General features: G+C 40.9%; 2 protein-coding genes and 2 non-coding genes across 4 annotated transcripts; 1 reads left to right on the top strand and 3 right to left on the bottom strand.

Annotated features, from left to right (window-relative positions):
• Positions 1–1,636: 1,636 nt before the first annotated feature.
• eif3ba (eukaryotic translation initiation factor 3, subunit Ba) lies at positions 1,637–12,260 on the bottom strand. Its single transcript, XM_037689728.1, has 19 exons — positions 12,011–12,260; positions 9,658–9,850; positions 9,430–9,549; positions 9,289–9,346; positions 9,017–9,145; positions 8,775–8,932; positions 6,481–6,612; positions 6,317–6,383; positions 6,180–6,226; positions 5,891–6,101; positions 5,728–5,800; positions 5,511–5,633; positions 5,346–5,424; positions 5,025–5,163; positions 4,812–4,937; positions 4,514–4,591; positions 4,233–4,341; positions 4,039–4,151; positions 1,637–2,170 (listed from the first exon to the last, which is right to left on the bottom strand). The coding sequence occupies exons 1-18, from the start codon at positions 12,117–12,119 to the stop codon at positions 4,051–4,053; spliced, it is 2,052 nt and encodes a 683-aa protein (XP_037545656.1). The 5' UTR covers positions 12,120–12,260; the 3' UTR covers positions 1,637–2,170; positions 4,039–4,050.
• Positions 4,701–4,780, bottom strand: LOC119423274. Its single transcript, XR_005187455.1, has one exon. It is a non-coding gene; the product is annotated as a small nucleolar RNA SNORD60 (small nucleolar RNA).
• On the bottom strand, positions 5,236–5,309 carry LOC119423278. The gene has a single exon (XR_005187458.1). It is a non-coding gene; the product is annotated as a small nucleolar RNA SNORD60 (small nucleolar RNA).
• A 320-nt stretch (positions 12,261–12,580) lies between the features above and the next one.
• On the top strand, positions 12,581–24,597 carry brat1 (BRCA1-associated ATM activator 1). The gene is made up of 11 exons (XM_037689727.1): positions 12,581–12,707; positions 16,354–16,505; positions 16,596–16,740; positions 16,866–17,292; positions 18,756–18,881; positions 19,011–19,102; positions 19,173–19,520; positions 19,801–19,874; positions 23,195–23,279; positions 23,361–23,641; positions 23,719–24,597. Exons 1-11 carry the CDS (start codon positions 12,581–12,583, stop codon positions 24,550–24,552), a joined length of 2,691 nt encoding a protein of 896 aa, XP_037545655.1. The 3' UTR covers positions 24,553–24,597.
• The last annotated feature ends 1,001 nt before the right edge of the window (positions 24,598–25,598 follow it).

The raw sequence follows: 25,598 nt of genomic DNA, 5'->3' as shown, positions 1-25,598 counted from the left end.
TTTCCGACGTCTAAATTACGTCTTTATTCGACGTTTAAATTACGTCTTTATTCGACGTTTAAATTACGTCTATTCCCGACGTCTAAATTACGTCTTTATTCGACGTTTAAATTACGTCTGGATATATGTTATATATGTATATTGGCGACAAGTTAAATATTGGAAATTCCATCAAAATAACTCACCGATATAAAAGGCGCTGTTTTTGTATGACAACTCAGTGACGAGGATGCCTGCAGCGCCTGCACGTTAGGACATCATGCGCGCCGTTGAGTTTAGATTTGTGAAAATTTACAAATTTGCACTGTTCGAGTGTTTTCAATGTGTTAGAGAGTAAATGTCATGAATAAATTTGACATTAAACATAATCCAAGTTGAAGCATTACATCATTTTCAGCCCCCCTTTTATTTGGTAGCAAGGCCAAATTGACAAAAGACCATGCAGAATAATGTGGTATTTAAATTCCACAGCAGAGAAAACTATGTAGTCTCTGCAAGTAGGTCAAGGGAAAAATATTGGTATTGGTGAAATATTGTGCATCCCTAGGAACAACCATACACAGCCACAACAGCCTGGCACTCCTCATCAGCTTGGTCACACAACTGCTATAAAAATGGAGTTCCATTCCATTCCACCTATCACACATTTAATGCGTTCTGCTCCACACCTCTTTTGGTTTGAATATTTGACAGCTCACGTCTGTGCGGGACGTGATCAGATCCATCAGTGATGTATGGACCACCAGAGGAACCGTTTGGGGCCAAACGTCATCTTGTAGGATAGTTGGGTCCCACACTGTGGGGCTATCGTTTATATTACTGTATTTCTATTTTTGGGTGTAAATGAGACCTTGAGTACACAATTTCGCTCCACCTCATGAACCACGTGATACAAATGATAGTCACCTTCAACTAGAATCTCATGTGGTACCCTCACTTTATGGCCTCCAACAGCTCCCTTTATGATCTGGACATTCAATTTGGTAAAACGGTACTGGTTTCATAAACCAAGAACATTTTAGTCTGCATAGCAATCAAATTCAGTTTATTTCTACTGTAAATCAAGATTCTACAAATATTAGTTCTTAACGAGTGTTTAAATAGATTTCAATGCAACATTTAAGGAGTCAAACAACAAAAATAACCAAAAAACTATAAAGCAGTTTTCACACCATCAAAATATTTTAAAGATGACAAAAATAAATCAAGTTTGCCGTGTACAATGTAGACCATCTGTACATTGCTTCACCTGTTGCATCAACATCGTTTTTTATAGTTATTCTATCAGCTATGATGAAGGAATGTAGACAGATCCATCCAGATACACATTCATTAAGTTTGTCAATAAATGTTTTTTTTTTTTATTTATGCAAGAAACATTATGAAAGTTAGATGTTGGCATTTTACAAAATGCTAGAAAATACAAAGATCTTCTGCATCATAGCCTTAAAACATGAAACTATTATTTAACTCAAACAGCAGCTCGTCTAATTTAAAAAGATCGGGCGTGTGTCAGGTTGCTACTCGTTTGTAACCGGACTTGTTTTTTCAGTTGGTTATTAGTGACAAGTCTGAATATGCCACCAAAGCAGAACATTTCCTACAAAACGAAGCACAAACGGAGTCGGAGCCAAGCTGTACTTGTGTTTGAATATTTATTTAAATTTAATCCTACTGCGCACCCCCTCCCTGTGTGAAAGCATAGTCTGAAAGGAGGAGGATACAGGCCACTATGACACCACGTCAGCACATTTATAGTAGAGGCTACTTGTTTAGCTTCAACACCTTCACCCTGCATTGATAGGGCACTCGTTGCTGCGCTGCTGCAACACAACAGCATGATGAGGCCGGCTCCAAATCAACCCCACAAAGGAGGAAGAAGGTCCAATGAGATCGGGGTGACACCAATCAATGATTAGAAATAGAGGCAGTATTACTAAATATCAAGTTCCACAGAGAAGATAACTGGGTAGGCGATTGTGAGGCAAAGAAGAAAATGTAATATAAATATCTTCTTTTCCCTTAATGTGGACGTTGATCCACAAGGCGTGCTTTGATGAGTCCCCTAAACCGGGGCTCAAGGTGAACCCAAGTTTCACAGTGAGGCCGTCGTCCTTCTCCAATCAGTGACGCCGCTCCTTTCCTCTTGTTTCACACAACAACAGATGGACTGCAAAAAAACAAGAACAAATAAAACAGATTCAATATCCTGCAAAAACAAGTGTTTTTAAAGAATATTTATTTTGTGGCTGCTTGAGCCTGCAGGAATGCAAATGTTTTCAAATAATTATTTTTAAGTCGTAAAGACCAGTACGTTGTTCTTTTAACATATTTTGACCTATCGGTGACAAACCAGCGAAAAAGATTCAGATCCATTTATGATTCTCACATGCACAGAAGTAAAAACGTTTACAACATGCAACGATAAAAAAGGGGAAACGACGATTAAAATCAAACAAATAATTTGCATGCTGATAAAATGACTGAGAATAAGCATAGGCTGCAGTGCCTAAATAAATACAAGGTCAAATTAGCTGCATTTCGCCGGGGCAGTGCAGGGAAATGACGGTTTGACAGTTGCTCCGAGCAGCAAGCAGAACGAAGATGGCAGGCTGTGGCAAGCCAATTGTGTCATTAATAGCTGGTCAAGATTCTCAGTCATCCAGGACAAGGAAATTCAAAAAATTTCAAGACAAAAATAATAAAGTATACAATTTGTCATTATAGCCACTTTCCCCCATTACATGGCACACCTTACTACTCTGCTGCCATCTAGTGGCTGAAAATGTTGTTCAATTTTTTTCCAGTCAGAATGAAGAACATCATTTCTCAGGCAAAAACTGGTTTATAAATATGGGGGGAAAAAAATTATAAATGTGTCGCTTCGGCCTATAAGTCGCAGGGCATGCAAATTATGCAAAAAAACAGACTTCTACAGTGAATAATACGGTAAATAAAATATTGACTGTGACAGCAGTACCTGCAGCCACACAGTGAACACAGGTAAAATTTGGTATCTTGTGTTTTTTCTGATTGTAAATATGCACAAGTTTAGACAATCTAAGCTCAATAACTGAGCATTTATATATTTATGCAGTTTATTTTCACACTTTAGCAACATTTGATATGGTTGTTTACTACTTGGAGAGCAAACATTTAGATAACTTCCTTTGTCAAGTCTTGCTGCAGTTTGTCATTTGCAATGATTTAACTTTTGTTTCTTTGGGTTGCCGGTTCCTTTAGAGATGCTGCTGAAGTCGTCTTGACACTCACTGGAACGGCCCAGCTGCATCACATCTAGAGATCACTCTAACTGGGCTGTACCATGTTGCACGTCAGCAGCGGGAGACAGTGTCATTTGATTTTTACATCTTTGTCTAGAAATGTGTCATTGTAAAATTTCTAAAAGTTACTATTTAGCACTACTTTGATCAGTTACGTTTTGTTGCAAACACTACTTATAATTTAGTCTATTTAATTTGTCCCCCCTCCTTCCCTAGTGTGTCAGAATGAGCGTTACACCCCCATTAGATAATACAAGAACAAAGACCACTTCTGTGGCCTGTTTGCATTGATAAAGGGAAACTGTCAAATATTTTGCACGCCTGGCTTTAGGATCCAAGATCGGATAAAACTGTGCCAAGCACAGATTGAAGAGCTTCGTACCGTCTTGAGAAACGTCATTGTAAATATGGTCAACAAGCCCAATTTGTGTTTTTGCTTGTCACAAATTATTTCCTAATATGCCCGACACACAGAACAGACCCTTTTTAGAAACAAAAGATTATGTATTTGTTTGGGGAAGCTTAATTTTCAACTCTTGTACATTTGATACATAAAAAAAGAATAAAATTCTGACAAAACAGAAAGTCTCTAAATGTTTCTTTAACAGTTGCTATGTCAAAATAAAAGGTATTTACTAACAATTTAGCCAGGAACCAACTACAGCAACCTGCTTCAATCTAAATACTGTTTTCAAATGTTTTGTAATTGTTCCAGGATATATTTGTGTCACCTCAACAATGACAGTGTAGCTACCTGCGTAGTAGACTACAGATCTCCAAGGGGAATGATTTCTTCGTTGATAAAAAACTCAATGGTCTCCTCCTCCCAGTCGTCCACGTTGCTGTCAAGCTCATCAGTGTCCACACCTGAAAGGTACAAAGAAAACATTTTGAAGTACGGTTCAGAGACCAGAGGAAGTGGAGTTTTAGTAAAGAAAGAGGTTGCACCTCCTCTGAGCTCAAGGCGCATGTCCTTCTGTTCGATGTAGACCTGCAGCGCTGCCTCCTTGTATTGACGGTACTCCTCCATCATGGCCCTGCGCTTGTCCACCAGCTCCTACTCACAAGCACACGCACGTTCAGCTTTTATGTTTGCGCAGCTTTACACGTGAAGCATTAGACTTGTTAGCAGGCTCAGTCAATGACTTGCACTTAAAACACTGGTTTAAACTGGTCAATGAGGAGCAAATGTTTCAAGAAAGGGGGAGAGTTGGAAACGAAATTCAAACCTTGGAAGCCTTGGACTGGCTCAGACGATCCTTCTGCTCAAAGATCTTCGAATATTTCTTAAGATCCTTTTTGATCATCTGCAACGGAACACAAGTTGAATAAAGAACAAGAAGGCAACTAAAATGCCACAAAGAAAGAGAACAAGAAGTTTTTTATTTGAAAAAATATATAGTAAGTTGCATTCATGAGCCTCAGATCAGAGTTAGAATCAGGAGCTGAGGTGCAGCTCTCATTCGAGGTGTCAGAAATAGTTGTCATCACAGGCTTCACATGGACAGGTCATAGATGGAATGGTACCTTAATCTGATCTCCACTGAGCAGACTGGGAGGTTTGGGTCTCCAGAGCAGCTGACAGAAGCGGTCTTTGTTGTTCTTCTGAAGGAGACGGCCCTGAAACGTCCACAGCCAGTACGCATTGTCCACCTAAACGCAAACATGTTCAGATGTTTTCACCTGTCCATTAAAGAAGAGACGATACGAACATCAAGTGCTGTTGAAGTAAACAGATACCTTGTGGCTCCACCAGGACACAGAGGTGACAACGTATCGACCGGTCGGGTCCCATTCGACGTCAGATGCCATGTAGTGCTCTGCGATGTTCATCATGATGCAGTCGGAGGTGTCCACAAAGGCAAGAGCTCCGTTCATACTGAACACACAAAACGTGACCATTAGAAGCGCTTAAAGCATTCGTCATGCCTGAGAAAGACAAAAACACTACGAGCCTCAGAACAGCTTTAGAATCAGGAGCTTAGCTCTCATATGAGGTGTCAGAAAGGTTTATCATCAGTGGCGTTTTGGTTTTCTCTCACAAACACTTGGAAATCTAACCTCCGGAGTCCAGCCAGCACTAAAAACTGTCCCTGGGGGCTCCAGAAAATGCTGTTGGCCTGTTGCTTGTCAAACATCTCTGTGAAAGAAAAATATATTATGCATTTAACATACATTTTCAGTACATGTAAGCTCCCATTACTTATATTTGTCTGATCTACTCACTTATGAGCTCTATCTTGCCGTTGTTTCTGACATGATAGAAGGAGGCGTTGATTCTCGGAGACTCTCCGTGGAGAACAGCAAACTTGCTGCCGTTGGGCTCCCAGGCGAAAGCAATAATTCCTTCTAAAATTTCAAAAAAAAAAATAAAATAAATAATAATAATTTCTGTAAGACAAAATTACCAAGAAAAGTGTGTATGTGATGGCCCTCATCTTACCTTTCATTTCTACCACATCGACAGGAACCTGCTTCTCTCTCATTCGGAAAATTTCAAAGTTGGTAACAACACCCTGAGGACAAAATAAATTAATACAATTTAGCCTCTCTCTTTTTACACTGAAACCAATATAACACAATGATTAGTTTCTTTCTTTCAGTACCTGAGTTCCTTTGGGTGTTCTGTCTACTTTCACGCACAGATAATCTCCATTTCTCTGCCAGTGCAGTTTGCAGTCCACAACATTGAAGAGGTTACGAACACGGATCTCCTGGCGGGAAGGCAGCTGCATCAGAGTGACTCGTGCCGGGATGTCCTTGTCCTCGGGTACCCAGAACGCTATGATGTTGTCACCAGGAGACCACGAGAAGTCCCTGTAAGACAAGCAATGTCTCACTACAGGATACAGTTAGAGAAGTGTGCAGCATAGACAGTTCATAAAAGACTCTTACTTGATGCCAGTAATCTTGAGACTCTTCTTTTCCAACAGGCCCATTGACTAAAAACAGCAGAAATGTGTCTTTAGGATCACTTTCACACACTAATATATATATATATATATATATACATATTTATTAAGTCAACTTACTGGAGTTTCATAAATGCTCAGAGTGTCTGGAGTCATCCTAGCAAAGAACTTCCCATCATGGCTCCACCTGAGAGTAAATACAATTTACAACACACCCACACATCGATCAAGTTGCACATTTGAATTTAGGCTTTTTAACAAGAACAAAAACACGTTGTTCTGACTTGAATATGGGCCAGTGCGCAGAGCTCTCGCAGTGGAAGCCTCTCTTCTTCTGTCCAGTCAGGATGTCCCAGATGATGATGGCTTGTGGATCCTCCTTGGTGTCCATCAGTGGACTGAAGGTCACAACATACCTGAGAGGCACAAACGGCACCCATGGAGCTTCAGACAACTCAGGGAAACAGTTTCCACCACAACGCAGATTGTCAAACTAATTAATTCCTTTAATTAGAATTGTGTAATCACAAAACACTAAATTTACTTAAATAACAGTTTGTTTTTTTCTGTTAACTTATTTTGCATATGGATGTTTCTGTTCAGCGCCCTGAGACGACTTCTGTTGTGACTTGGCGCTGTATAAATAAACTGAACTGAATTCAATAAAAGTAATTTACATATTCATCTGGCTGCAGGCCGATAACAGTACTAGTGGACATTTTTACAAATCTCAGCACCAAAATTTACTAAAAAAATGTTTAAGTTTACATTTCCCTGTAGATATTTTTTATAGTAAACCCAGAGACAACTAATGCGAAAATATTGCAATATAAATAGACTCCTTATTGCAACTACAACTGCAGGACTAGCACTCCTCACAGAAAGGTGTATCCCTCTTCACTTAATTATTTTACTCCTTTCTGTACCAAACGATTGGGGAAAACGTAAACTTTAAACATATATATATATATATATATATATATATATATATATATTTTTTTTTTTGGTTGTTCTTTAAATAATTAAAAGATACAATCCTGGATTAGGAATGCGCGATATATACGGTACACGGTAAAGAAATTTAGCCAACGAAACGAGATCTGTCTTCTACCGGCTAACCGCAGTAATGCTGTGTCTGATGTAAAATCAGAGTTGTCAGTTTAATCGTTAGTTTTTTTTAGTTGAAAACTGCGCGCAAGTGGCGTTAAAGCCTTTTCTTGGAGAGCTAAGTAGCGAAGCTACAAGCTAACTACAGCCGGCTTGCCGTAGTGTTGACGTATTCTGACGCATGCGCAAAACGCTGAGTTCCATCTGAAGTTTTTTGTTTGTTTTCATCGAAACTTAAAGTCAGCGTTGGTCAGCTTTAGACAAACCTGCTCTCTGATCTGTGAAAAGAACGCTGTGTTGTGTGATTTTACTGCGAGACCCTCTGGTCAGAGCCACAGACTCATTTTGTGTCAGCTCTCCATTAAAGCAGAAGGAGGCGCCCACTGGAGGGTGAAATGTTTCAGTGTAAAATGCTGCTCTGTTGCTGTTCATTTATTAAATAAGACTGGAAACTGTTAAGAGTTAACAACATATTCTTTTGTTTAAAACATATGGCTAAAACTACATTTGATATCTGTTGCACTGTTGTGCACTACAAGCAAGAAGCCTAATACTTGATTTGTTTATTATTTAAAAACTCTCTGGACCTAGTAGTGGAATTTTCTTAATTCAAAATATATGATGGCAAAAGGACACCCTATGCTTTTTTTTTTTTTTAGCAAGTTTTATACCAAAAACATATTGCGATATATTTCGTTATTGCCACCCTTCACAATTCATATTGTGATATGAATTTTATTCCATATTGCACATTCCTATCCTGGATGTTTACTTACAAGAACATTTGATATGTTTTTTCGTTGCTTTCTTCCTGTTTTCCTGAGGTGAGTGAGGTTACCAGCCGATAAGAGGAAATGGCAGTAATTGATGGTAGAAAATTTCTCTCTCCCATCTCTAGAAATATTAAATCTGCGTTTTTATTTTATTTGATATCACTGCTTTTATTTACCGTTCATTTTATATGCTTTTCATGACTGTTTATAGTTGTATGTACCACATCTGTGTTCTTTGTTTAAAACAGGTTTCTCTTGTAAACGAGTCCTCGTGACTCAATGAGACTAACCTGTATAAATAAAGGTTGAATGAATGAATAAGAAATCTTGGTCAAACTGTGTAAATGACATTTGGCACGATCTCTCATGCAAAATTGCAAGATGTGTTAGTGCTTAAGTATATGTTGGGGATGATTCTCAGCTACTACCACATCTACTGCTCATCATTTGTAGAACTGACTCAGTCAAAGACATTTTTGTGTTTGCTACAGTTGATCCCCTGTGGTGACCAGCTTGAACTGGGTTGACCCCAAACGTTGTTCAGTTTTACTATTGATTACATTCTGAAATTTAATTCAAATCCGTCCAGTGATTCATGAGATATTTTGCTGAAGCTACAAACAGAAACATACCCCCCCCTAAAATATAACCATCTTCAGCAGCAGGCAATGACTCTACAGAGGTAACATGTGGATTACCTCTCACACGGTGAGAAGTCGATGAGCGACACACCCTGATGGCTGAACCTCTGGATCTGTTTGAACTTCTCGCCGCCCCACAATGCAATGCCTCGCTGATGGAAAGTAGCCAGGTAGGTGCCTTTAGGAGACCAGCGAACGTACGTCTCTGTCCAGCGCTGCGTGGAAACACAGACACATGAAGTCTTCTGTGCATCATGCTAACACTTCCTCCCTTACTGCTTGTGCAATCTGTAACTTACGGCTCGCTCTTCTGCTAAGATTGATTCTTTAGCATCATTGGAAAAAATGGCTGTCCTCTCTCCAGCTTCGTAAATTACACTGTACTGGTCACGGCAGTCTGGGTCCTCAATCCAGTGACGCATATTGCCCTGAACAGAGAGCCACAGGCAACAGAGGTTTTAACATCTGCACAAGATGCACTTCATAAACTCACTGTTGCACTGAAGCGAAAAGCTGATGAAGTATGAAGCAAACACATGAGGAGTTTGTGAAAGAAAGGAGTAACACTCACAAAATCTTTGAAAGGCTGTTTCTCTGGAGGTTCCCACTCATCACTGATGGTCATGTACCTGAAAAAAAAAAAAAAAGAATAATTAACAGGACTCCACAGCCGCAGATGAATGTTAGAAGTTTGATATTTCTGCAAACATACTTATCAAAGTCAGTGAAGAGGTTGACTCTGAATGTATGTTGTTTGTCAAGTTTGTATCCGTCTGCGTTCTTGACCGCCTCGAGAGCCTGAGTGGGAGCAGCATACTCCAAGAAGATGTACCTACAGGAAGGATGAGTGGGGGTTTTTTTGTCTTGAATTCAAACGTAAAGGATATAATTTACAAAACAATGAAGCAGGTCACAGACTGGAGAGTTTGGTCATACGTACCCTTTGGTCATGCCGTCAGCTTCTGGATAAAACTCAGTTGTGATTTTGCCAAACTTGGAGAAAATCTTGTGTATGACGTTTTTAAGTTTTTCCAAACGCTCTGGGCCCACCTGAGGAACATTGTCCACCACAACCACCGAGTCTATCCCATCAGCTTCCTGAGGCTTCTCCCGCAAGATGTCATCCAGAAGCTCTGTAAATTCATGGTAAAGTCATAAAAAGGATTATTTTAAACCGGAACGTTTTATTTTACTTGTTGGAATTAGTTGGACTTTTTTTGATGAGTTTTTCTCTTTACAATTGATATTTAACATATACATGTGTGTGTGTGTGTGTGTGTGTGTGTGTGTGTGTGTGTGTGTGTGTGTGTGTGTGTGTGTGTGTGTGTGTGTGTATATATATAGGATACTTTTAAATGTAAATATTTATTTTAAAGTAAAATTATTAATCAACAGTGAATACTAACTTATCTGCAACAATCTGGTCATTTAAACTATGGTAAATCTATCTAATATAATGCCGCTGTTCAAATGGATCAATCCAATTATTTAATTGAACGTTGTTATGGCAACTGGATAACAAATCAGTTAATGGGTTGGTTTTCTAATTATCTCTCAGATCGGAGGCAATGTGTTCAACACAATGGTACTTCTTCCAGTTATTTAACTTTTAACAATGGTGTACCACAAGGTTCAGTCTTAAGACCCATTCTCTTTACAATTTACATAAGTAATGTAGGTCAGATCATCCCTAATGCATTCTTTAATTTTTATGCTGACAATACAGTTGTTTATTGTCAAGCTAAAGCAGTTGCTAAGTTTTTCCAGCTTTTACAGTCTGCATTCGACGTCATCCAGTCAGATTTGTTCCGTCTCAAACTGGTGCTAAATGTTGATGCAACCAAAGGGATGTTGTTTTCAAACAGAAAGGTGGTACCAACAGTCCTTCCTCCCATCTTATCTATGAATGGTGTTCCCATTGAGTTTGTGGATTCTTACAAATACTTGGGAATTTTGGTCGATGCACATCTCTCTCTTTTAAGCCTGTCGAAAACTTGATAAAAGAAACTGAAATTAAAATCGTGTTTCTTTTTTCAGAAAAAGATACTATCTAACTCTGAATGCTAGGAAACGCCTTGTAACTGCTAGGTTCCTTCCTTCCATTGACTATGGTGACATTATTTACCTGAACGCTCCTACAAGCACCCTGCAGATGTTGGATGCTGTCTATCACAGTGCGCTAAGATTCATAACTGGCTGTAACTACCGTACTCATCACTGCACCCTGAGTTCACTGGTTAGCTGGTCATCATTAACCTCATGCAGGCTCTCACACTGGAACATTTTAATACTTAAATCACTCCTTGGTCTGCTGCCTTCATACATCTCCACCTACATGTCACTTTGTCAGTGCAGTTACAGCATGCACTCTCAAGACATATTACCTGCAGCGTCCACTAAGTGCGGACAGAATTTGGCAAAAGAGCCTTCTCTTACTCTGCTCCTGTAACACCTTGCAAAAAGATCTGAAGCTGTCGACTTTGACCTCTCTATGGGATTTTAAACAATTAAGTTCAATGCAAAAATCAATGCAGCCATGTTCTTGTTTTTAGTATTTTACTCAGTTTCATAATGTAGATTGTTTTTATTTTGTTCAATATCACTACTTTTACTTTTCATTTTATATGTATTTTCTGACTGTTTATTGTTGTGTATACCTCATCTATGTTTTTTTTGTGTTTAAAACAGGTCTCTTGTAAATGAGTCCTCGTGACTCAACGAGACTAACCTGTATAAATAATGGTTGAACGACCAAAAAAAAAAAAAAAACTAGACCAATTCAGTTTGATTACTCATGAAATGTCTTTAAAATCTACTTTGAATAATAAGGGAAGTAGTGATGCACTACTACAATAACACACAAAAATAGTCCTAAATACTGAGGATTGTTAATATTACCAGCTTTTGTAATGCGAATTATTAAACACTCGAGTTCACCTGATCATGGTTTGTTTGTTTGTTCATTCAAACAACTTGAATGGGTATTCTCAATTTCAACACGCCGTTTTCAAAAGCTCAGAGGCCGGAGAGGGAGAAGCTTCTGGGGTGTGGATGAAGCTGAACTGACGTTAACGGAATTTTGATATCTTTTGGGTGGGGGTAGCCTACAGAAATGCGGTTGCGACGCTGTTTTATTTATATTTTTTGTTTGTCAAGTTTTATTATCAAAATGTGGTGACGCATAAATTAGCGTCCATACTTCTATCATTTCTGAAGCACCACTAGTGTTGGTCTCGAAGCTAACGGTTAGCTAGCAGGCCAGAAAGCCGGCGTTTTTCCTGCTGCCCGCTCACCCTCGTCGTCGACGTCATCTTCGAAGTCCTCCGGGTCGCTGAAGGAAGGTTCCTCCTCTTCATCCTCATCATACTCAGGGTCGTCCATCATAGCCGCCGTATCTTGCATTTAACTGGAGAACAAGTCTGAATTCTCTCTACAAGAGAGGGAAATCCCAAGAAATATGCGGCTAACGAGGCTCGGCCGGTGCAGCACCATGTGCGAAAATGGACGAAAAGACGGAAACGCTGCGCCGGAAGCTGCACGAAGGAGCGTGTGCAACCTGCGTATAAAAAGTAGAGCTCGACAACATAGTGACTGCATGCACATAGCCGTTTTAGCCTGATTCAATTCTCTGGGCTATTTAGAGATCTATGAACAGCGCAGCCGCTTCTCCCGTTCGCCTTTTTTTTTTCTTCTTTTTTGTTACATTGAAAGAAGAAAAGCTAAACGTTTCCCGCGAGATTTACTCAGACCTCGAACTGATTAGCTAAAACATTTTACCTTTTTTTTTGTCTAGCAGTACCACTTTATGGTGTAGCTCGCGTTTTAACTACGGTTTTGTACGTGAATGAACCCACGTTAGCACCATGGACAGAGAGTGTGTGTCAGTCCTGCCCCGGGTGTGTGAGGTGCTGGCGGCCTCAGGAAGCTCTCTGCCCGATGACACCAGCCTGGAAAAACTGCTGGACTGGTTCTCAGCTCAGACCAAGGCTGGTTAGTAACACTGGACTGGGATAGGTCTTAGTGCGCCAAGTGTTTCTCGCTGCTTTACTACTTTTTCCTCTCTATTGCTAACTATTAGCTGACCCAGTTGATGACAGAGAAAATAGCTACATGGGTGCAAATCAGGCAAAATTAAAAAGGTATTGCTTATTGTATGGCAGGACGTTTTAACATAAAATCACACAACTCTAATTTTGTACATTTTAATAATATTATGCCTGGTAAAAAAATAATACAAATATTACTATTCAGAATTGAAAGTAAAATAACATTTGAAGCAAAAATTATATTTTAACACGTACAGCACAGTTGTATTTGGAAAATCCATCCATTTCCTTAACCTCATCCACAGCTGGTTCCTGGAGGCAACAGTCCCAGGAGGAAAGCCCAGCCACGATAGCATCCATCTCCAGCTCCTCATGGAGCTTTCCAAGGCCAGAGAAGATCTCCAGAAAATTCTAGGTCAACCTAGTGGCTTTACTTCAAGCTCCCCTCCAGAAAGGCACAGATTACCTTATCTCTAAGGATGAGCCTGGCCACCCTTGTAAGGAAGTCCATTTAAGCTGTTTATATCTGGGATATCCTTCTTTCTATCACAATCTACACATAGGTGAGGTTTGGAACATAGAAGGATCAGTAAACTGAGAGCTTTGCTTTTGGGGTCAGCTTGCTTTTGACTGGACAGACTGGAGCAACTCCTTCATTACTGCAGACGAGGCTCCAGTCTGTCGATTCGTCTTCCACTTCATCCTGCCATCACTCATAAAGAAGCAGATAACTGAGCTCTGAACCGAAGGAAGCATTTCACCTTTTCACACTTATAAACAACAACCTCAGACTTAAAGAAGTTTGTCTACAAACAATTTTAAAAAGATGTTTAGGATAGATACAAATTGTACATTTACAAACCGGATTCCAAAAAAGTTGGGACACTAAACAAATTGTGAATAAAAACTGAATGCAATGATGTGGAGATGGCAAATGTCAATATTTTATTCGTAATATAACATAGATGACAGATCAAAAGTTTAATCTGAGTAAATGTAACATTTTAAAGGAAAAATATGTTGATTCAAAATTTCATAGTGTCAACAAATCCCAAAAAATTGGGACAAGTAGCAATAAGTGGCTGGAAAAAGGAAATTGAGCATATAACGAACAGCTGGAAGACCAATTAACTCTAATTAGGTCAATTGACAACATGATTGGGTATAAAAAGAGCTTCTCAGAGTGTCAGTGTCTCTCAGAAGCCAAGATGGTAAGAGGATCACCTATTCCACCATTGTTGTGCAGAAAGATAGTGCAGCAATACCAGAATGGTGTTACCCAGCATAAAATAGCAAAGACTTTTAAGTTATCATCATCAACCGTGCATAACATCATCAAAAGATTCAGAGAATCTGGAACAGTCGCTGTGCGTAAGGGTCAAGGCCATAAAACTCTACTGGATGCTCGTGATCTCCGGGCCCTTAAACGTCACTGCACCTCAAACAGGAATGCCACTGTCAAGGAAATAACAGAATGGGCTCAGGAATACTTCCAGAAAGCATTGTCAGTGAACACAATCCACCGTGCCATCCGAGGTTGCCAGCTGAAACTCTACAGTGCAAAGAGGAAGCCATTTCTAAGCAAGCTCCACAAGCTCAGACGTTTGCACTGGGCCAGGGGTCATTTAAAATGGAGTGTGGCAAAATGGAAGACTGTTCTGTGGTCAGATGAGTCACGATTGACTGAGTTTATGCTTTTTGTTATTATTTCCTTGACTTTTGACACAACGTGATCTGATTTAGTATTTCATTGTTTCTAATTGTTTTTGGTTTTATATTTTTATTCCATGTGCTGTAAATATATCTTGCTACTTTTTATCTGATGATGTGATATTTTTGTTAAGCACTTTGGTAACAGTTTCTGTTTTAAATGTGCTCTATAAATAAATCTGACTTGACTTGACTTGACGATTTGAAGTTCTTTATGGAACACTGGGACGCCATGTCATCTGGACCAAAGAGGACAAGGATAGCCCAAGTTGTTATCAACGCTCCATTCAGAAGCCTGCATCACTGATGGTATGGGGTTGCATGAGCGCTTGTGGCATGGGCAGCTTGCATGTCTGGAAAGGCACCATTAATGCAGAGAACTATGTTCAGGTTCTAGAACAACATATGCTCCCATCTAGACGTCATCTCTTCCAGGGAAGACCCTGCATTTTTCAACATGATAATGCCAGACCACATTCTGCAGCAATCACAACATCATGGCTACGTAGGAGAAGGATCCGGGTACTGAAATGGCCAGCCTGCAGTCCAGATCTTTCACCTATAGAGAACATTTGGTGCATCATAAAGACGAAGGTGCGAAAAAGAAGGCCCAAGACGATTGAACAGTTAGAGGCCTGTATTAGACATGAATGGGAGAGCATTCCTATTTCTAAACTTGTGAAACTGGTCTCCTCTGTCCCCAGACGTCTGTTGAGTGTTGTAAGAAGAAGGGGGGATGCCACACAGTGGTAAAAATGGACTTGTCCCAACTTTTTTGGGATTTGTTGACGCCATGAAATTTGGAAACAACAGATTTTTCCCTTAAAATGATACATTCTCTCAGTTTAAACTTTTGATCTGTGATTTGTGTTCTATTCTGAATAAAATATTAGATGTTGGCACCTCCACATCATTGCATCCAGTTTTTATTCACAATTTGTTTAGTGTCCCAACTTTTTTGGAATCCGGTTTGTATTTATTTGACTGAATTTGTGCTGTAGATACCATAATTCAGTTCTTTCTACTCTTTCTAAAAATCTCAACATCTCGTTCTTTCCAAAACAGTTTACATCACCTTTTATGTTTACTGAACATCTTTTAGTTACATCCTTTCTAAAACAAACATTATCGATCTCTAGAATATAATCCTTGAAATAAAAAAATTTAATTTCAGATATTTACATTATTGTCATTACTTGTCATAAATTTTCAATTCACCCATTATTTTGTTATAATGACTTCCCATCAGGTTTAACAGAGATCTTAAAAATCTGGTTAATATGACAGTCATTATTCTAATTATTGGTGTCTGTGTGTATTTTTAATATTTAGAATCATGCATAGGAAATATCTGGAATAGTTTTTCATTTTAGATATCTATAATGAAATTTATGATATCTAATAATGGGACTGTAAATATCGGAAACGTGATTTTCTCTTTGTAAGAATCAGATTTCCACAATATTAAGAATGTTCTTGTTAATATGTGGAGCTTAAAGCATGAAGTGCAAGTGTCATTTTGTTACAGAAAGAATTATGTTTATGATGTCTGAAGTGTTAATTGTGGGTAAAAAAAAAAAGTGTTTTTTGCAGCTGAAAGTTCATTTTAACTATGAGGAAGTGAATAATTGATATCTGCCTCTAAGATCTGGTCTATTTTATGATAATTTGGCTTGTCTTAGGGAAGTATGGCTCACTGATGTTGTACCTTATTGTTGTGTTTAATTTACAGAGTATTTCATATTAAAAAGACATAAATGACTCAACTTATCTCCGTAACTGAATGTTGCATGTTTAGAATTCACAACCTGTGCAACTAAATGTCTAAATTTGATGATGTCTATAATAAAAATTGTGACGGTTTCATGGTCTTTCACCAGGCATAGATCTGCTGGAGGCCTGTCCCTGTCTGCTGGAGTTCATATCCACTGTGGTGTCCAACGACACCGCCTCTGACCCCGGCATCCTGTCCTTCACGCTGAAACTCACCGGCTTATTGGCCTCCACTGAGGACGGCTTTAAAGTTCTTCAGGTTTGAGCCCGTTTTTTTTTTTTTCCCCCTCTCAACTCGTAACAATAAACCATCTTAAGTTAGCACATGTCCTTGTTCCTGTTGCAGGAGGGCTCGGTCTTGGACCTGGTCTTTGGCTCTCTTCGCTGGCAGGAAGCAGGACTCTGGGAGGATCCATGTTTCAGGATCGGTTGGATCCAGGGCTTGAGGACAATGCTGCAGCACTCAAAGGCTTTCAGTTTCTTTGTTCAAGCAGGTGCCACATCTCACAGGAAACTAAATAATCTCTTTTTTTCTTTGGTCATATTTCACAATGATCATTTTATCTTTTATGTCTTTCAGTTCACATGTCTGTCTTTGTGTGATTTTTTTTTACTCCAGACTTCACTGAACCTCTCCTCCAGCTTCAGACAGACACAAGCCTGTTTGTTGCTTCAGCTGCCAATCAAATGCTCGCTCACGTGCTGCTCTTCTGTCAGTCTGTCTCGCCGCCTGTGGGATGTCACGACACACACCAACAAACTGGCTCGAAACTCTTAACCATCCCCGTGGAAGCCGACCAGAAGTACAGCACCGTTGTCACGGATGTTTGCGAGTACCTAAAGAGGTCGCTGGTTCCCAAAGATACGTCCCAGCTTCATCGGAGTCGACAGGTTCTCAAACTGCTGGCCCTGCTCTTGACCCAGGCTGGGCCTCCTCTGAAGGACAGACTGCTGCTGGCTGTCTCAGACATTTTGGAGGAACTGGTGACGACAAACTACAGTCAACTCACGCTGCCTCTGATGGACGTCATTTTGGCTGCACACAGGTATTTACTGCCTCATACAGACATTTATCCAATAAAATGAACGCAGAGTTTATAGCAACAGAGCTAAACAAGGTAAAGGTGTAGAAACAAAAAAAGCTATTCCCTTTAGCCAGTTAACTATGCAGAGATTTGCAATATTTTCTGCATCACTAGGTGTTGTGTTGAGCTGTGTTTTTAGTGCAGAGCCGAGGAAACAGAGTTCAGCACAACACCACAGGCGAATCAAGGGTTTAGGTGCTGTCCACCCACAGAACCCATACAACAATCTATTGTTTTTAGGGATGCGCGATATTATCGGCGTGGTATTGGTATCGTCCGATATTAGCGATAAAGTTAAATATCGGACATCGGCCATTCCATCAAAATAATACACTGATATAAAATGCGCTCTTAACTATATATATTATATATTTATATAGTGTTACATGTTTTCAGGCCCCTTTTTGGCATCTGCATTTGGTAGCAGGCCAAATTGATAAAGACCATCCAGAATAATGTAGTCCCTCGTTTATCGTGGGGGATCCATAGCCTGAAGCCCCGCGTTAACTGAAGAACCGCAAAGTAGGAATAGTAGTACAACTAGTAAGTAGTAGTTTATTTATATATATGTATGTATGTCCGTCCATCCGTCCGTCTGTCTGTCTCCGGCTGCTCTCAGCCACCTGCAAGCACTCTTGGCCACGCCCACTTTTGCCGCTCTGCATGGAGATCAGCTGCAGCAGGAAGCTTTTTCTGCAGCTGTGGGCTGCAACAGGTGCTAAATAATTTAAAATAATTTATTTTAAATAAAAACTCCGTGCCGATCGTGCAGCTCATCCATCAGTCAACCAGTTGTGTGTCATGTCCAGTCTTATTTTGAAAAACAGCGATAGAGCGAGTCTGCGATAAACGAACCGCGAATTATCGAGGGACTACCGTAGCGTGCATCCCTAATTGTTTTGTTCTTTAACAGAATGATGTTCGTTAGGAAACCTGCGTGTGCACAGATTAACAAAAGTCTTATTCCTGCCTTGGCACCTGGCTTCTTCATGTGTAGCCAACAAGTTCACGTTAGTACCACTAAACACCAAGTTCATCCTCAAGATGGAGCTCAATGAAACTAGCAGTTTAGAGAGTATGGAATAAATTATTATACAATATGGGTTGAACAAATCCATATTGCCCATCGCCTTCATGCCAACAGTTTAACAAAAGTCTGTGTGCACTTGATGTGTAATTTTCAGCGAACCAGTTCAAATTTTAGCTCAAACTTTATACGTCTCACTGAATCATTGTCATTTTTATGTCTTATGGTGGATTAGCTGTGGTTTCCATGCTGTGTCAGTTCCACACAATAGAAAGAAATTGTTTGAATGTTTTTTTTTTTTACGCACAGCGTATAATAAATGCACATCAGTGTTGTGATTTTAAGGTGTTTCTCAGGATTCATATCAATATTGTTGATTGTTTACTGCTCGTTTCAGCAGCTGTGGAAGTGGCGAACACGTTCCAGACAAACGCGTCGCTTGTCTTCTGTCCTCCATGTTGAACGTGAGGAAACCTGCTGATCTCGTTCACGCCGCAGCAGCTTTCCTCCGCAGTGGCCATCGGTAAGCTTCGGTTCAGACGCTCAGCGGTGTTGCTGGTTCACCTTCATCTGTAGAAACAGCGTGCACGTCCGAGGACGAATCGAGCGTGTTGCATTTAATCAGGTTTTCTCCGTGTGCTTGTTTGTCCAGCGATCGTGAGCACCGAGCTCAGTGCGCAGGAGTCCTGCTGTTGCCTCTTGACGTCATAACCGGCTTCACTTTGCTGAGGACAAACAGCACAGGTAACACTCAACAGATGTGCTCATTGTACAACTAAAACAGATGTTTTACAGCTAATCTCTGTCCCTGCAGCGGATCAGCTCCGGTTTTCAGTCATGGAGCAGCTCAAGAGTAAAACCTCCTGTGTCTCCATGATTTGTGTCAGTCTAACAAATCTACCACAGGTAACACGCACAGGAGAGCAAGAAGAGCTAGATTTCCAAGCCTCTTATTTTTCTCCCTCCCCCCCTCAGGCTCCTGACTGCCTCCCCTGTTCTCCGGATGAAATAGTTGCGGCGGTTTTGTCCTTACTGAAGCTGTGCAGCGGGGACTTCTCTCCCTCGTCTTCTGGCTGTGCTCAAGTGTTCAGGAGTGTCACCGGCAGCGGCAGAGTCCAGAAGTGTGCTCTAGATGCTCTGTCAGCTCTCAGCAGCAGCTCAGGTGAGTAAACCTACAGCGAGTCGTCCTCCAAACAGAATGAAACGCTGACTCGTCTCTTATAAACGCTGAACGATGTTCTGAGTCCATTTCTTTTTAATGTAAGGAGGGAAAAGTGTTCTATAACATCACTGTAGCCCAACATGGAGAAATAACGACCACTTTCTTTCTGCTCCTGAAAAAGCTAAAGAAATAAGAAGGAACATAAATGAATACAAACACTTCAAATTATGATCCTTTTTGGTTGTTTTTCTGTGTTTTTTTTTTTTTTTATTTTCTTCAGGAATACGTGTCATGCTGGTTGAGGTGTTCACACTTCTGATCCAGTATCTGAACAGTCCTGCTTCTGATCCCACAGTAAGTTCATGTGTTTGATCACAGCTACAGTTGTCATTTAAAAAATAAATCTTTGATGTTTAATGCTGGGCAGCACGGTGGCGCAACTGGTAGAGCTGCTGCCTCTCAGCGAGCAGGTCCTTGGTTCAAACCCCGGTCCAGGGGCCTTCTGGGTGGAGTTTGCATGTTCTCTCTGTGCATGCGTGGGTTTTCTCCGGGTACTCCGGTTTCCTCCCACAGACCAAAAACATGCATGTTAGGCTGATTGGTAACTCTAAATTGTCCCTAGGTGTGAGTGAGTGAATGGTTGTTTGTCTCGTTTGTCTCTATGTGGCCCTGTGATGGACTTGCGACCCGTCCTGGGTGTACCCCGCCCCTCGCACAGTGATTGCTGGACATGGGCACCAGCGACCCCCGTGACCCAAAAATGGAATAAGCGGGTAAAGATAATGGATGGATGTTTAATGCTTTTATACAGATCATTACATTGTTTGCAATTTGAGCAATATTTAATTGGGGACTGCTTAGTAAGGCAGCACCTATTATTATCCACCTGACAATGGTTTCTTAACTTTATATCTTAGTCTTCTGTCAACTTTTAATGAGGCCCGAACCACAATGTATAACCCCACAGTTGTTATATCAAAACGACTGGCTCAGCACTGTGATGTGTGCTGTTACTTTTATTGGCATTTGAAGTTACCATGGCGACATAATTTGCAAACAAAGCTGCCATTTTTCTTTATCAAAATGCCTGACGGAACTCAACAGCTTCTGATTTATTCTAAATGTTAAAACTCTTTCATTCTTTGAGATACTGAGCTGAAATTTCCTCTGGTCGTAGCTGAGGGCGCGTTTTCATGCATTCCTAATGCAAATCAAAAATCCAAGATGGCCGCCTGAGCTAAAAAGGAAAAATACTATAAATCAGCTAATTTTAGAGATATTGAGCTAAAACTTTGTGTAGTGATAAATGAGAATGTTTCCCATCACATACAGAATCAAAAATCCAAGATGGCCACCAAAGTTACATTTAAATGGCTTTAACTAAGCTATTTTTACACTTATAGTTGAAATTTGGTGAGGTTTTAGCTGAAAACGTTCCCTATCACATACTGGATCCAAAAAAATAATAAAAAATCCAAGACGTCTGCCATAACTTAAAAGAAAAAATGATTATAACTTGTTGATTTTTTTATTTTTTGCCATATTGAGCTGATAATTTGTATAGTGGTAGCTGAGAGCGAACCCCAATACATAGTCCTGTCAAATCAAAAATTTCAATTGGCAGCCTCGTGGCAGTCCACATCAAAGTTACTCCAGGAACTTTCTAGTTCTGGTTTTAGTGTCACTTTGGGTTCCAAAAATAAAACAAGAAGCATCAGAAAGATCCGTACTATGTTCCTGTGTGAAGATCATGTTGGTTCATGAAAGTTGCAAATCATTGCATTTTGTTTTTATTATTATTATTATTTTATGTTCCAACTTTTTCAGAATTGGTGTTATAGTCAACATCTGTAAAACTGACGGAGTTGTTGCCATTTTGCTGTTTGCTGAGGTCAGAAAGATGTAGCAGCCATCTTGAATTGGGTTTAACTCCAAAAAATTACTTTCTGAGAATTTCATTAAAATCCGTCCAGTGGTTCATGAAATATTTTGCTAATAGACACAGTTGGCTCCCAACAGTTAATGCCATAGTTTTAAATAAATATCTCACACAATCTATTAATGCTCAAAGTCTGTGATGGGGATGACTCTCAGCTACTACCACACCACATTTTCAGCTGTTAAAATTGACCAAGTTAAAGGAGTTTTTGTTTGTACTAAGGTTGATTAGTTGTAGAGGTGTTGGAGAAATTCTCTCCTTCTCCAGCGTTGTTTCTTCAAAAGAACCACAACATATGGCAGGTGAAGATTTTTAACTGGCGTTTTACTTGCTAACTTGCTAAGGCAGATTTAAGGACAGGTTACATACACAAACATACATAAATGTATATGCATGAAACCAGTCACAGAAATGAGCTGTGAGCCGTGTTATCTGCTGACTTTTATAACGTTTTCAGCTCAGCAGAGTTCACTGTGGTTCAGTGGGCTGGCTGCAGCCACCTCACACAACTCTGTCTGCACAAACGGTTCACGGGCATCAAAGAAACATCCTTCAGTTAGAGATGAGAGAGTGTTTTGAGAGACAATCGAGTCGCTTGTTCTCAGGGCAGAGTAGAGTCACATTCGGGCAAAAAAAATCCGGCCCGACCTGAAACCCAAAGGCATTGTTTCTGAGCCCGACCCGACTAATTTACTGTATTTTGCAGCCCGAACCCAAAGCAAACCCGACATGTTGTTTTAATTAAGCTTTGACTGCTTTTGTAAACAAATCAGTTTGACATGATATATTAAAAAATGTATTTCAAAGAAAGGAAGATATAAGATTTATTGTTTATTAACAAGTCATTAAATGGATATTAACATACAAAACAAATAGCCTAAAAAAACAACTCTAAAGATAACTTATACAGATGAACAAAAATATTTTTAGAGCAAAATTATTTGAAAAAATATAGAACAAGGCTATTTTAATTGAACGCGCTGCTCGCTTCGGCTTTTGTAGCTTCAGATGCTGCAACTTCCTTAACCGCGGATGAGAGCAGGGTGCGTAGCGGGACGTGCGCGGCCGATGATCCGGTGATTCATTGGGAGCTTCACGGGACTTTTTTTTTTTTTTTTACCTTTTTCAACCGGCCGGTCAGACCTGAGCGTGCACCTGACCTGACACACATCAGCAGGTTTCACTGTGCTGACTTTGTAGAGTGAGTTCTCCCGTTTTTAGCTTTTGTTTAATACTTTCCAGTTCCGTCATGTCGCTTGTTGTGGGTCAATTGCAAATCCTCAGATGTGTGATAAGAGCGAAGGGCAGGCGGGGCCGCATGCACAATTGTTGCGCAGTGCGCCCGCGCTCTCTCTTTTCTCAGTCTGATTAACTTCTGCATTCTATTTTATTACTTTCCTCATCCAAAACATAGTAAACTCACTGCCTCCTCCTTTACAAATACATTAGCACAATTTTATACCGTGCATTCTTATTTAGTTTTCTTTGTGTTGTATGATTCGTAAAACCATTTTACAGACCAAGCGGGCCGGATCGGGCTCAGTCTCAGGCCAGAAATTGCAGCTCTAGAGCAGAGGAGAGGTTGAGAGCTCACACCAGTTAGACCGATTACATAAACAGTGAAGCTACCAGAGACTGTTGTGTGAACGTTTGTGTGATGTCACACCGGAAACAATAAGACATCAAGTGAGGAATACTGAATAAATAATTGATCCGCTCTGTTTGTGTCTCCCAGGTGATTCAGAAGTCGTACCAGGTTCTAATAAAATGGATCAGTGTTTGTTCAAACCTCTCTGATGTAACAGACCAGATCAGAACAGGTACAGCCCCCTCCCTGCAGCTCATATAACTCCTGTGTGATAGATCTGCATGTGCAGCGTCCTGTAACGCTCCTCCGTTAGATCTCCTTCAGGTGGTGAGGAAGCGTGTGTGTGACGTGCGTTGGGAGGTGAGAGACTCGACCGTGGAGTTTCTGGGACACCTCGCCGCGGTGGGCGCCTCTCAGACGTCAGCCTATCAGGAGGCATGTGAGTTTCTGCTGGGCGGCCGCTGCGTTACCGTTCCTCTCCTCCAGGAGGCGCTGCAGGACCCTGAGAGTTACGTGAGAGCCAGCTCCGTCTCTGCTCTGGCGCTGACTCTGGCTCACAGCTGGCACCGGGGCGCAGGGCTCGCCCGAGAGGAGGTGGGCTGACGTTTCTCTGCATGAAGGATCCAGAAGCATCTTCCCAGGTTTTAAACTACTTCTCTTCGTCCTCGCAGGCTGACATCGTGACCCGGCTGCTTGAGATTCTCTCCCAGGACACAGAGGGGTTTTCCAGGAGGGCAGTTGTTCAATTCTTCATCGCCTGGTTCTCCTCGTGCTCCTCGCCATCCTCCTGCTCGCTCCTCGCGCAGTCCGTCCCCGCCGTCCTTTCGCGGGGCATGGCGGACCTGGACTGGGAGGTCAAAGTTCACACGCTGGAGCTGGCTGAGCTACTGCTGAACCGAGCCTCAGAAAGTCGTCGCCACCCCTACGCCGTGACGTCAAACTGCAGTTTTGAACGTCCCTCGCACACCGAGATGCACACTCAAACTGAGCAGTCCGACTCGGTCACCATGTTGAACAGTTTGGTGGATCAGGGAGTTTTCTCATCCCTGTTGAGTGGCCTGGTTGACTGTGACAGACCCGTTGGACTCAAGGCCTGTCAGCTGCTGATAAGACTCAGAGACACAGTTTGTCCTCTGTTGCTAGGAGACCAGGATGCATGTGATGCCCTGCTAACAGACAGCAGAGCGTCCTGTGAACTGCCAGGCTGTGGTTGGGCCCGGGAGGTGAGAAGAATGCTGAGAACCACCGCCGCTATGAGCAGCTGTGACGGTGCTGATGGGCCCAGTTCTGAAGACTGCTGTGAGAAGGAGGAGGAAGATGACACTGTGCGGGTCGAGGTGTGCAAGGCGTTGAGGCGTCTGGGGTTAGACGAGAGGCTGGCCGTACTGACTCAAAGCAGCGACCACGTTCACAACTCTCCCCTCTCCTTGCTGCAGGACATACTGACTGCAAGCAGAACCAACACTCATCTGGACTCACAGGAGGTCATAGTGGACTGTTACTGACACACACACACAAACAGCGAGGCGTTCAGAGTGATGGGTGTGAAAATGACCAGGAAATCTTAAAAAGATTTCTGTCTCAGATTTTCATTATCTGACCTGATGTGAAATTAAAAAAAAAAATTTTTTATATAAAATATTTAACCACAACAACATGTCCGCTTGCCTTTTGTTTGTGTTTATTATCGCCTAGAAAGGGAGGTGATCATGTAATTGCTGTTAGTAAAATATATCACGGGCTGTTGGATGGACTTTAATGGAATTCTCAGAAAGTAATTATTGGCTGTAAACCTACAGCCTTAGAGTCATTCTAATTCAAGATGGCCACCACAGGTAATAAACATTAGCAAACACAAAACTGAGCATAAGTCAGTGATTTATTTCAAATAATGAGCTAAAATACAGTGTGGTAGTAGCTGATAGTCATCCCCGTTACAAACATGTACAGTAATAGATTGAACATGATCTTTGTTTAAAACATTGGACTCGACTTCTGTCTGTTAGCAAAATGTAGCATGAATGCTGCGCGCTGAACTCTGAGAGGTCACTTAGGTCAGAAGTTCTTGCTTTACCTCTCTTACAGATCATATTTTGGTCTCTAACAAAGTTCTTGCTTTACCTCTCTTACAGATCATATTTTGGTCTCTAACGAAGTTCTTGCTTTACCTCTCTTACAGATCATATTTTGGTCTCTAACAGGAGGAAAAAACTAGCTAAATTCAAAAAGTTGCAAAGACTAGCTAGAAGCTAACAATAGCAAAGCTCATGTTAAAAACAGCACAGGTTTAGTTCAAAGCAGCATAAGATAAATAAGGTTGTTACCACAAGGGCCCTTATTTCAGCCCCTGCTTTTGACCCCTCCTGCTTGGTCCCCTGCCTGGCTGTGTTCGATAGATTCGAACCAGTGACCCTGACTCTTTTAGAGGATGTGGTCGGCCATATTAAACCATCAGGTTCTCCTCGTGACCTTGTCCCCCCTCGTCTTTTAAAAGAGGTGTTTTCCAGCATCAGGCAGGTGATTCTTGCTGTTATCAATAGCAGTCTGTCCT

Source organism: Nematolebias whitei, chromosome 16, assembly GCF_014905685.2.
Source record: "Nematolebias whitei isolate Nwh7 chromosome 16, NemWhi1, whole genome shotgun sequence".
NCBI classification, from domain to species: Eukaryota; Metazoa; Chordata; class Actinopteri; order Cyprinodontiformes; family Rivulidae; genus Nematolebias; species Nematolebias whitei.
This window is presented reverse-complemented; position numbering and strand designations above follow the sequence as displayed.

What these genes read in the sequence shown, in the direction of transcription:
- brat1 (XM_037689727.1), top strand. Translation starts at nt 12,581, where the DNA reads ATGGACAGAGAGTGTGTGTCAGTCCTGCCCCGGGTGTGTGAGGTGCTG. An exon ending in CTCAGCTCAGACCAAGGCTG is followed by an intron (nt 12,708 to 16,353) that starts GTTAGTAACACT and finishes GTCTTTCACCAG; the next exon opens with GCATAGATCTGCTGGAGGCC. An exon ending in GTCCTGCTTCTGATCCCACA is followed by an intron (nt 19,875 to 23,194) that starts GTAAGTTCATGT and finishes TGTGTCTCCCAG; the next exon opens with GTGATTCAGAAGTCGTACCA.
- eif3ba (XM_037689728.1), bottom strand. Translation starts at nt 12,119, where the DNA reads ATGCAAGATACGGCGGCTATGATGGACGACCCTGAGTATGATGAGGAT. An exon ending in CTCTTCACTGACTTTGATAA is followed by an intron (nt 9,347 to 9,429) that starts GTATGTTTGCAG and finishes TTTTTTTTTCAG; the next exon opens with GTACATGACCATCAGTGATG. An exon ending in GACTTCTCACCGTGTGAGAG is followed by an intron (nt 6,613 to 8,774) that starts GTAATCCACATG and finishes TGTGCCTCTCAG; the next exon opens with GTATGTTGTGACCTTCAGTC.